This window comes from Sturnus vulgaris, chromosome 1 (assembly GCF_052056855.1).
Source record: "Sturnus vulgaris isolate bStuVul1 chromosome 1, bStuVul1.hap1, whole genome shotgun sequence".
In the NCBI taxonomy this organism is placed as follows: domain Eukaryota; kingdom Metazoa; phylum Chordata; class Aves; order Passeriformes; family Sturnidae; genus Sturnus; species Sturnus vulgaris.
Genome location: NC_142243.1, coordinates 152,402,460 through 152,415,258, shown reverse-complemented (window position 1 = coordinate 152,415,258; position 12,799 = coordinate 152,402,460). Strand labels below are relative to the sequence as shown.

Sequence of the window (12,799 nt, the reverse complement as noted above, 5' to 3'; positions counted from 1 at the left end):
GTCTACTGAGTAATGCTTTAAAGACATCAGAGTGCTCCTTGCATTAAAAGAAACTGTACAAGATAGATTAATGCAGATTGAATACATGAATATTAACCAGGTTTCAGCTATTCAAACTAATAAAGACAGATTTTAATGTTTGGGGTTTCCTTTTAGGAACTTCAAAAGTCACTACAAAATATTAAACTTCTGCAGACTTTTAAGTCTCTTTTTCTCTGAAAAGAGGTTGGGGTTTGCTTTTTAAAAGAGATTTTTAGCTGTTTTTCTAAAGGGCTCCATCTGATGTTGGGAAAGAATCAAACTGCTGCTACTGATAGCATATGTATCTTTATTCTTCTAAGTAGGAGGCACTAAAAGGGCATAAAAGCAATATGCAAAGGAGGGTGATAAGAGGAAATAGAGATCACATCTTGTGACCTTCCTTTCAGTAAAATGTGAAGGGGGTGTATTAACTTTTCATCTCCTTTCCTTTAGATAAAAGCTAAAGATAATACCACATAATTTTCTTTCTTTTCTTAAACATCAAAAGAACATTTTTTCTGTTGTAAATATAAAAATTATATTTCAGACACTACCCCTACATAGCTTTTTATTGAAACTTAGCTTCTTTTATGAATTACAAGCTCTGATAAATGGGAAAAATAATGAAAAAGGGAAGTTCAGACATGTGCTAAGATCATGGATTGGCTGTTACGGATTTAATACCCTGGGATGTTTCACCCTACAATTTCATAAATGCATTCAGCTTTAGTAAAGCTCAAATTGGCCCATTCATGTGTGTGACCACCACTACCTTTTCCTGAAAGCAACTTGTTCATTTTGCCATCTCCAGGTGATGGTGCTGGGTTTAAAAAGTGCAGGAGGGACAGCATGATGAGCCCTGATATCAAATATGAGTTTTTCTAGACTTACCAAGGACATCTGAAATTGCTGAATGTGTTCAGCTCCTGAGAGTGCTGTAACACATCCTCTCGTGTGGAGCAGCCTGGAGAGCCCTGCCCAGCTCAGATTTGCTTCAGGCTGCACATAGGTGCTGGAATATCTCTTAGCAGACACAGGTCTGGGAGATTTGGTAGCAGTCTCAGTCTATGATTAATACTGGGCTCAATCCCCTCTGTGAGGGAAGGCAGTTCTCTTTGTTCCAGACCACTTGGAGCCCATCCGTGTTGATGCCTTGACTGAATTTTCCTGTTAATTCCCAGAAACAATGCCAGACATACATAGGAATTATATTTTTTTTTTATATTCCTCTCCAGAGTGCTAAGTGTGGAAAAGGAAATATTTGTGTAGCTAATTGCGTACATCTAATTTATTTGGATTGATTATGAAGACACTTCTGGTTTCATGATGGTTTTGGGCAATGAATCAAAACCATGTAAAGTGCTCTGTGCTGTTCTGAGAATGCTTTTAGTATGAATTAACTCATTAATTTTAAATAGAGAGATGAACAAGCCCTGCCATTGATCACATTCTGAAAGCACTATTCTATAACCTAGTGTGACAAGTGTTTAGGGCTTTTAAGTGGCACCAGTTCGGTTTCCAAATTTTTAAAATTTTTCTAAAGTATGTTTACAATATTTTTCATCCAGTCCATTTTCTAATTAGATTAAGAACTTCCTGTTATCTTCAGCAAAATCCTATCACAATATTGGGAGGAAACAGAGTGATTATCTCCATCATGTTGGGCTTTTTTTTTTTAAAGCTTATTTTTAAAATCAAACTGAAGCTTATTTTTACAAAAACATTAGTTTATAATGCAGGGAAGGAAAAAAAAATACCAAGAAAGAGATAAGTGCTTCTGGAGTGTTTTGCCTGTTCAGAATTGTGCCCTATCTTTATAATTTATTGCATTTTCATTAGGTGACTGTGTTTTGCTATGTCCCAAATAGAAATTGCCTAGCAAAATTTAAAATTATGTGGAATTTTCCAATTCTGCTTTTACAACACCTGGCATATGAACAGGAGTTCAAAAGAAAGAAAAAAAAAAAAAAACAACACAACTTTAATTTTATTTAAGTAGTAAGAAACTAGAATCATAAAATTACACTTACTCCCTGAAGTGTGTTGAACTTCAAAGGTTGTAGGCAGCCTGTAGTTTCCTAAAGGTTGAATATTCAGTTTGCCTGAAAACTGAGCCTCTTGCTTATCTGTGTGTGCAATATTGATGAGCCTTGCTCTGGTTTCAGGGCTGGCTTGAGCTGAGGGACCATCCCATCCTTCTTCCCACTCACTGTGACTTTGTCCCAGTCCAGGCCATTGCTCTGAGATGATGCCAGGGAGCTGTAGGGATGTGTCCATATGCTCCAGGGCAGATGGGGGAAGAGGGGGAGGAAATCCTGACTTCCAGAGGCTTTCCAGTGTGTGCTCACCCGAAATCAATCACAAAAACTTCACAATAGGTTTGGAAATGACTCAGTTTTGAGAACTTCTATTTGTGTTTAGAGTTGGTTAATAGAATTTGACAGCCTTGAAGTAAAAAATGAGCACCCTGTTGTGGACTGGCTTTAATACCCTTAGAGAAATTGATCTGACCTTCAGGAAATGGCTTACACACACTGGAAGTTCTTTAGGGAAAGGGAACGACCTTCTGCTATGACTTGACACCATTTAAACCATTTTGAGAACAGATGATGTAAAAATTGCAAGTTTTAAATGGAGGAAGAAGTGCACTGTCATTTTCCTGAAAATTTTGGGAAGTTGTTTCCAAAATGTGGCTGTGAAATCTTGAGTCTTGACAGCAAAACTAGTGGTGAATTTCCACTGAACAAGGAAAATTGTAAGAAAAATGGGGAAGAGTGTGGCTTTAAAAGGTCATTGTGCTCTAGAAGATTCTGTGGTAAATAACTCACCTGGCCACATTGACAGTAGGGGGAAGCTGCCCTGGAACATCGTTGGTGTCTTCTGCCTGTTTGACATAAAAAATAGCAAACTGTTATTCACACTTTATTGAAGGTAAAGCAGTTAAACTCATTCATATTTTTTTCTCTTTACAAATGGAATTTGCTGTTAAAAAGATTTTAAATGAACAGTTTAGATGGGTCCCAATTGCAAAACTTGAACTTTTTTGACTACAAAGGTATCTTCTTTGTTGGGTTCATCTATGTGATGTAATGCAGTTGGCACTGAGGTCATTATCATACCATGAATTATGCATGAGCAAGCTGTAGTCATGCTGTATTCAATGTGACCTGGCAATGCTGAACTTGGGCTTTGGGACATCTCAGTCTTGATACATTGGAGATGTTGTTCTGGAGAATTGTTTTCATCTGCTTTTCCCGAAACTCTTCAATTCCTCCCTTTGCAGAGACTGATGACTATGCAGAGATTATAGATGAAGAAGACACTTATACAATGCCCTCAAGTAAGTGCCATGGTTAACTTGGGAACTTTCCTCTCCAAAAGCTTCCTTGGTTTAGGAGGGACTAAAATATTTCAGCCTTATTTAATAAATGTGCAAAGAAAATGTTCTGGTTTCCTGCTATCTGTGATTTCACAGTGAAATTCTTTTTTTTTTGTCTCAAAATGTGGAATTTTTTTTGATAGTGATGCTGAACATAACACTTAAAGATTGGATAAGATCTCTGTGATGAGAGCAAACAATGTGGCAAGCTCTGTGGATTGCTGACTGTATCCCACCTTGCTCTGTGACAGACCTGGTGCTCTCCAGCTCCATGACAGAGGAAGACTCAGCTGTACCACATGCAATTTTGTTAAAGATGAAAGACTGCAGGAACAAAAATAAAAATTCAAAGTTCTCCTGAGTCTTCATCTTTGAAGTAAAAACAGTAGTGCTGTAGCTACCACAAGTATTTTGTGTAACAGCCTGTTGGAATTACGATATAATCCTGAACTGTCAAGGCTAATTCATATAATGTGAAAGTGCAATATTCTGATTTTAAAAGCTGCATCTGGGAAATTCCAGTTGCATTTCGGCAACCAAGGATATCTCTGCAAGCAGACAATCCATTGGTGCAGAATCCTGCCAAAACCATCAGGTTTGCTCAGTGTGAGAGGGGAGGATGGTGCTGAGTTGAGGCCACATTCTGCTGAAGAACCATGAGCTTGCATAGATTTCTGAGCTCACCATGGTGCAGAATGTTTCATGATCACTTCAGTGTTCACAGCATTATTTCCACAGCTGTGGAAAATCTTTGAAAAGCAAGAATATATGTTTTGCAAAACATATATATATGTATGAACATCAGTATCTGAAAAGCAAGAATATATGTTTTCCAGAAATAAACTGAGCATTTTTAATGTCTTGCAATTAAGTCACTACGTGTTCTATTAACATAGTTTTAGGATCAAAACATACTGTGATAAATTATATCCTCTATTTTTGTTAACAGATTAACTTTATGTAATTTATTTCCCCCCTTCCCTTCCCCACCCCCAACCTTTTTGTTTAAATTCTCATGGAAATAATTACTTGTGGGCCCAGCCCTGGATGTGCTGAACACTTGAATATGGCTTCAATGCACAACCCATGAGATGGGCTGTGGAGGGAAATTCGTTAAGTGCTTTGCTGCATTGAAGGGAACTCAAGTGTTCAGCTCCCAAAGGACTGAGTCAGTGAAGATCACAAGAATGGGCCTGTGACTTCTGCTAATGTAAACTTTAAATTGCATCAGTATATTTCTTCTTTTTTTTCTTTTTATGTTGAAAAATGTTTGTCCTGTTTTGATTTTAAGAAGCTCTATCTAAGTAAGCATTTGATTTTTCTCTTAATTGCACTACAGAAAGCTATGGAATAGATGAAGGTAACAGGAGACTCTTTACCCATCCCTGTATGCTTGCAGTTTGGAATGATGTGGAATTTTTAAGCTTACTATTCACTTTCATTTAATAAACATTATTTATTTATAGTTAAACCAGTTAGCTTTGGGATTTTAAAGAGGAAAATGCAGTATATTAAAAAAAAAAAAAAAAAGAAATGCAAAAGGCATTTATCACCTTGTTAGCCAGCTCTACATGACATTACTTCTGTAGTGTTAGTGATGTCAAAGTCAAGGTTATGAAGTTCTAAGCTGGTTGCTTATAATTTTTTCTCTGAATAATGCAAGTAGAGGTGAAAACATATACTGTGCATGCTTTTCTGCTATTCCTGAAATATTTTTCCATGTCTGCTAGAAATTAAATTGCAATGAAATCATTCAATTGCAATTGATTAAATGTTTTGCTGAAGTGCTGAGCCATTTTTATCAGTAATATTCTCAGCCTATTAAACTGTGACATTAACAAAATTGCATACGGCCACCAAACATCTCAATTTTACTTCAGTCACACACTGGCAGAGGTGTAGTGCTCTCAAAATTTCACTCTTTCATTTTGTGTTTAATTTCCATGCTCTTGTTCCTGTATTTTTTTTCTTGCAGTTACCTCTTTAAAAGTTCTCCAGGCTTTTTTGATGGTTCCAAAATTAAAATAGCACATGGTGGAGTCCTCTTAAACAGCCAAAGGGATGTGTGCTGAGGCTGTGTTTAACATCATTGATGTTGCCTTAAACTGTTTGTGTGCTTTGTCTTTCACCAGCTGTAATTAAAAAGGATTTAATTATGTTTATTGCACTGAAATGAGTGCATTGTAGTTAATTTAACAATGTAGATCTCACAGTTCTTTCCCCGTTGCTTTGGTTCAAACTTTTGAGAGGTTTGAGAGGTCTCCACCGTGTGTGTGCAGCATTTCTATAGGTTGGTGTGCAGCAAAAGTTAATCTTAGTTATTCATATGTGAGACATTTGAGTGACTTACTTTGAGTTTTGTGTCTTGTGGATTATTTCCTTGCCCTTCAGCAGAAACTTAATATTTCAAGTGCGTTATATTCTTGTAGCCAGAGATTATGAAATTCAAAGGGAGAGGATTGAGCTGGGGCGCTGCATTGGGGAAGGACAATTTGGAGATGTGCACCAAGGAGTTTACATGAGCCCGGTAAGCCTCACTTCTCAAACAAAAATTAACAATAAAACTTTCCAAGGTTTAAAAAAAAAAATAAAAAAAAATATATATATATAAGGAGTATTCCTTAGAGGTCTTGATCTGAATCTTCCAGAACAAATAAAAATTTCGTCCAGTGACAGTCTCGCTGTCTCTCTTACAACAAAGCCTAATAAAGTTCCTGTGTTTTCCTGAAATAAAATACAAAATACTTGGACACTGATCCAGCACAATCCCAATGCACAAGTCACCTCAGCGAAACCAGGGAGGGTAGTAGGACTTGTGTAATTTAGAATGGTGCTTATGAGTTTTTCTAGAAAGACTAAGATTTCAGTTTAAATAGATCAAAAATTTTGTGTAAAATAACAAAAGAAAGCTCCAAAAATAGTTAATTTCAACAAATTTCAAGCTTATAATAAAATGAGTATTTCTTATTAGATGAAACTGTTGGAATTCTTGGTAGATTATACAATAATTCTTGTTGACAATAACCTAGTTCTAACTTCAGAAACAGCTGATTAGGGTCCTGGTCTTGGTGGGTTAAATAATCTTCAGGGCAATATTTAAGTAAATAAGGATAAATGTTCCATTTCAGACAAGTTTGAAGTTTGGTCTGATACCCTTATTTAGAAATCATATCTGATCTACTTTGCATTGAGAAAGATTCTTATTTCTCATTTAATTCTGTCCAAGTTAACAGGAGTACCAAGGAGTAATGGTTCACTCACTTGGGCATGGTGGATAAATCCATAGCTCTGTAAAATTAATTAAAGCCCCTTTTCTTATGGACTGTAGTTTTGAAAATGTTGGCTGTCTCTATTCTTTTTTGTGAATTGGAAAATGGATTTTGCTCAGGCATTCTTTATTGAAATTTTTAAATAACCGCCTGTGGATTTATTTTGTTAATAAGAATTTACTTCATTTAAGACATTGGGATATGTAAAGGTGAAACAGAACAGTGATGTCATTAAATTTTAATGTTCTGGTCACAGAGTGTAACTGACACTCTGGGAAGAAGTCTTAAAATCAATCTAAGATTACTTCTAATAACATGGTAGTTGTGGTGGTTTTGCACATTTGACATTTAGTAAGGAGGGGAGAAGCCACTCATGGAAATAATTTACCCTTTTATGTGTTCAGCTTGAGTGCAAAAATATAGGGGATATTCCTTGCCTTTTGTTCGCTAACTCAAAAGCTGAATCTCAAAAATTCCATTTATCCCTGTTCATTGCACTTGTCAAGTCCTGATTCTAGTGACTGCAGCATCCACCTCTCCCAGGTATTCCTGAAGGTTCACAGCCAGGCTCTAAGTGTAAGGTACTGAATGGAAAATGGGTTTATAGATACAGGATCCTATTGCTCAGCTGTAAGCAATCCCAGAAAGATTGTCTTTAAAGGCAGATTAACTCTGGAATTAATCCCAAAAGTCATTTAAAATACCATTTCCTGCTCAGTACAGAAAATGTGTTCAGTCTGATACATTCTCATTGGTTTGTCTCCTGATCCAAAGCCAAAAGATCAACAAAACCCCAATATCAGGCCTTTTCTAACATTTATTCTTCAAAATCTCTTTCTGGTTGCAGCCACTGAGGTTCTTCCTTTTGATGCTCCTGTTGGTTAAAGGATATTTCAAAAACTTGATATGTAACACTGGGAGAGGGATGGCTCTGGCAGGCATCCAGAGGTCTCATCCCCAGGCTGATTGTTCAATCCTGGTTTCATAAGGGAATAAAGTCATGATTTACCATCAGCTTTTTAGTTAGTTTATGGGCATTTGATGTGTGAGAAAAGGATTAGATCAATATTTTCCTGCAAAGTCAACTTGAAGATCTCTTTTGTGAGCAATTTCAAAAATAAGACACTTCAGCCTGCAAAATATAAGCACTATTCTAATTCTGGTAATTTTTATCTGGAAATAGATTTAAAATAGACCAAGAGAGGGAACATAACTCTGAATCTTCATCTCCTACTGGCCTTAAAAATTGGATGAGGCTTTTCATCAGTGCTGTAGCATTTTGAAAAGTTCATGTGTAAACTGCCCATTAAACAATGGACAGTTCCCACTTTCCCACCTGAAGAGGACATACCTAATGTAGAAGCTTAGTTTTAAAACACTTCAGCTGCTCTCAGCCCATCAAGAACTTCTCATTTTGGGGTATTCAGAGGATGAGAAATCAGATGTCTATTTGATTTTAAATACACGTGCTTCTGTTGAACCTGGTTTTAAAGCCTTGATCTGACTGATTGTGAAGATAATGTGTGAAAATCTTTGTTTTACTTTCCTTTGTAGTTTGAGTTCACAGTTACAGCCAGCCTTTCCTCTGAAAGAGACACAAAAAGTCTTTAATTTGGCTTTCTGGTTTGCTTGCTTATATAACCCGAGTGTGGTTTTTAGGCACATATCTTTTTTTTCCTCTATTTTTGCTAAATATTATCAAGGGTTTACCTTCCTCAGTAACACAAAAAGTTTACAGTACTAGTCACTTATTTTGTCATAATTTTTCCACAATTTGAAATGGTTTAAAACAGATTAAATATTTCCAAGACACATTAGATGTAAATGTTGCATGCAGGGTGTCCTGATTATAATGTATTTTAACACTGAAGCTTTCAACATGTAATTTCTCAACTAAAGTTATTTAATAGTAATTTTTTCCAAAGTAGTTTGGCCAGAATTTTAAGGGCTAGCTTTTGGTGGGCTGGTTTTGTTGAGTTGTATTTCAGCTATTTCTCAATAATGTTTTTCAGGAAAATCCAGCTATGGCTGTTGCAATCAAAACGTGTAAAAACTGCACTTCAGACAGTGTGAGAGAAAAATTCTTACAAGAAGCCTGTGAGTATTAAGCAACTTCATTTGGGATCATTTCTGTAACTGCTCCTTGCAAAGACTGTGGCCACCTATGCCAGAAACTTCTTACACTGATGTAAATATTTTATTAATATATAGCCTGATGTTTTCCCCTCCTACACCCTTGCATTGCTCATGTGTATGATTGGATGTGGGTTCTTTGATTTTCCAAATTGAGTGGTGATGTCTGACTCCTGCAGGGCTTTAGAACCAATTTTGGAACATTACATCTGATCCTCTCTTTCCTTTTTTTTCTTTAATGAATTAAAAACCACAGCACTTTCTCCAGTTTATTGCTTTGGAAGGTCAGGTAGTTGTCCTTGCTAGAAATGTTGTGTCTAAGAGACATCTGCTTTGAAAATTCAGAATGAAAATCTATGCTAGAATAGGCCATTTTTTAAAATAATCACCCACAAATGTTGCATTTCCCCCAGTAGCACATTTCATGTGTGGAGGAAGACTTTTTGTTGGGGTGAATAGGAACAGAAACTTTTTAAAGAATATTAAAGTTACTGATTCCTCTGTTGTTTGGTTTTGCAAGCAAATTAAGATATGGCACTTAGGCCTTAATTTTTGCCTATAATCCCCTGCTATTGTATGCCTCTAAATGTTGTAAAGGTATTGTATTTTATCAATAAAGTAATTGGTTGTGGTCAGATGCTGCAGTATAATCTAATCACTATTCCTTTATTCAAGGAATTTTTTTGACTTGTTCAGAAGACCTGTGTTAATAGCTAATGGATTCTTATTTTTGAATGTCAGATTTTTGTAAATTACTGTAATTTTTTCCATTGCATTTCTATCTGTTGGAACAGTAAATACCATTGCTTACAGTAATAACTCAGCAGCCACAAGGTAGGCTGCTGTCTCCTGGCAATGGAGAAAATAATTGCTCATTGAATGCTCCTTATTATGCTTCAAGTTTGACAGATGAGGAAATGCTGCTGTAATCGACACATAAATAGTACTTTTCAATTTTGATTTAATAGTTTTGCCATTTCTTCTTCCTCTTTTTCATTCTAATTCCCATCTGTTGCCTTTGTCTTGTGTTCAGATTACAAATTCACTCAGAACAATTGCTTACTTCACTGGATTAATACATTTAATTCCTAATACTTTAATATTGCGAATATTAAGATATTTTGAGGTTTGCCTATGGTGGAGTTTTCAACACTGAAAAGATTCAGCAGCTGTTATTGCCTGTATGACATTTCACCATGTTACTCATTCCCTTTTATTAATGCTTTAAGCTATGTCAGTGATAAGGATGTTTGCTTTATTGCATTTTTCCCCTGTATTCTTCATAACATTAATATTTTAAAGAATATATTATCTTAAGAGTTTCTTTTCAGGAAGATATGTTATTAAACTATTATAACTTTTGGTCTTAGAAACACGATTGTCCAAGGATTTTTTGGGGATTGCTGTGTATCTATGTGCAGAAGTAGAATTCAGAGCATATCAGAACAGAAATCCAGAAACACCTCCTGGTTTTAGCTTGTGGTTAGTGTAAAGCAGAAGAAAATGAGTTTTATTCTTGCCTGACTTCAGGCAGACTGAAGCAGACTTTGCAGTTTGATAATTCATGTATTTCTGCTCACACTACAAACGGCACCTGCAGAGGAGATGCTGCTGGAGGGTCAGATGAAGGGTGTTTGTCAAGGATACATAAATGGTATTTTTGCCATGCCTGTGTTGGAAGAGATTCTGCTCCAGGTGGTGAGACCCCACCTGCAGAGCTGCACCCAGGTCTGGGATCCCCAGCACAGGGAGGACCTGGTGCTGTTGGAGTGAGACCAGAGGAGGCCACAGAGATGCTCCAAGGGCTGGAGCAGCTCTGCTCTGGAGCCAGGCTGGGAGAGCTGAGATTCTTCAACCTGCAGAAGAGAAGGCTTTGGGGAGACCTTGGAGCACCTTCCAGTGCCTGAAGGATGCTTACAGGAAAGATGGGGTGGGATTCTGTCAGGGATAGGACCAAGGGTGGTGGATTTACCTGAAAGAGGCAGGTTACATCAGATTTTAGGATGAATTCTTTGATGAGGGTGGTGAGGCCTTGGCACAAGTTGCCAAGAGAAGCTGTGGCTGCCCCATCCCTGGAGCTGTTCAAGACCAGGAATGGATGGGGCTTGGGGCCAGCAAGCTGGAAGGTGTCCCTGCCCAAGGCAGGGGGATTGGAACTGGTTGGCCTTGTTGGTCCTTTCCAATCCAAACCTGTCTGTGATTCTGTGATTCGTATGTCATACTGCATAAAACATACTGTGACTGCACTGCCAGGACTGAAATTAGCTCTATTGAAAATAAAATGATGTAGTGAGTTAATAAGATTTTTGTTTATGTCATAATCTGGCAAAGATGTTTTTTCCAGTAATTGAATTTTACAGTCTGTTTTTACCTCCTCTTCCAGCAGAAAGGCACAGATTAGCTGGTTGTGCACTGGTTTGACAGGTTATTTTATTAATTTCAGTTATGTTCATAACCAGAGACAGGGCTGAGAGACAGAGCCTGACCTGCCTGACACCTTCCACAGCAGTTTGCATCTTTGTGAGTGGAGAGCAGCACAGCTCAAGCAAGCAGTGTTTGCACCTGCCCTTAGCACATGGAATGGCCAGACATTACTGTTTGCTACAGTTGAAGTCTTGTGATTATCTTCTCTGCTCATGGGCTAAATGCTTAACCAACAGCTTTCTTTTTATTTTAAAAAAAGGTTTTATGTAACACACTGAATTCTTTGATTTCCTTTCAGTAACAATGCGTCAGTTTGATCACCCTCACATTGTGAAGCTCATTGGGGTTATTACAGAAAACCCAGTCTGGATAATCATGGAGCTCTGTACACTTGGAGAGGTATGAGAAATCCTTGTGCAGATCTGCTCTTCTCTCTTTTAGCTCTCAGAAAAGGCTGACAAAACACTTCACAATACTAACACATGCTATCAACATGATATCATCCTCCTTTGCAGAGTTATGGACTCAGAAACAGGAGTGGCAGCTTTTGACCTTCTCCACCGGGGGAACTGCATCACCTCATTCCAGAGCGATTTAGTCAGAATTATCAGAGCATTCAATTGCAGTTCCAGAGTGAGAGCATGACCTCTGTCAAGATGATGATAATGTGATAATCAGTTAAACAGCATTTGCAAACATACCTTCCAGAACTGAAACTACATCTTTTATTGTTCCTGAGCAATGCTACATTTTCCCTTGAAATACTGAATTTCTTACGTTTTCTTTTCCTGTAGAATATCTGCAGCAGAGGCCATTGATAAGATGACTTCCCTCATTATTATGTTTTTTGGATGAATGCTTTGAAGAAAACCAAATCTCACTTTCTATAATTGATCAGTTTTCTTTGAGCTGTGTTTCTGAAAATACGAGCTGCAGTGATATTTCATACAACATTATATGATTGCCATTGCAATTATCAAACTGCAGTACATTTTCCAAAAAAAAAAAAAATAGGAGGGATGGATAGAAAAACCTGTAGTGTAGAAGTAATTTTCTGTTAATACATCTCTTTTCCAGTGCCCAAATCACTTTTCAAAGCCTTGTTTTGATGTATAAGGACATTCTAGTGCCACCTTCCAGTAGGTCCTGCCTGCCTTATACTGGGAGTAGAGCTGACAGATATTCTGCACTGATATTGGCCACATTGAGCTAAATACAGTTGTTTTAGCACGTGTAGATTAAAATTAATTATTAAAATTAATGCTTCTAAAGCAATACTGATCAATCTGGTTTTGGGTTGGCCAGGTCCTCTTCAGTTCTGAAGTGATTTAGGTCGTAAATGGAGACTGCACTCAAGGGTAGAAAAAACCAAAAAGTCCAAGAGTGCTTCACTCTGGAACAGCATCAGCAGATGCTTTTCAAAAGAAAACTGAAAAGAATGCACAAAATTAGAGATATTTTTTTAGTTTAACTGTTTTCATGTAGAAAAACTCCTTGAATTCTAATGCAGAGTCACAATTTTTCATGGGAAGTGGTTTTCTTTTCCTCATCCAGCTTTTAGGGCAAGCAAGTC

General features: G+C 37.2%; 1 protein-coding gene across 9 annotated transcripts in view; it reads left to right on the top strand.

Annotated features, from left to right (window-relative positions):
• Positions 1–12,799, top strand: part of PTK2 (protein tyrosine kinase 2) — a 190,225-nt gene that overhangs the window by 145,162 nt on the left and 32,264 nt on the right. For 5 of the 9 annotated variants that reach the window (XM_088179829.1, XM_088179818.1, XM_088179810.1 and 2 more), the window contains 5 exons: positions 3,305–3,361; positions 4,740–4,760; positions 5,830–5,927; positions 8,682–8,766; positions 11,525–11,625. In XM_088179829.1, the coding sequence (XP_088035955.1) occupies positions 3,305–3,361; positions 4,740–4,760; positions 5,830–5,927; positions 8,682–8,766; positions 11,525–11,625 (362 nt within the window). The remainder of the gene's footprint in view (positions 1–3,304; positions 3,362–4,739; positions 4,761–5,829; positions 5,928–8,681; positions 8,767–11,524; positions 11,626–12,799) is intronic. The other 4 variants (XM_088179820.1, XM_014891729.2, XM_088179811.1 and 1 more) reach the window with 1 other exon arrangement.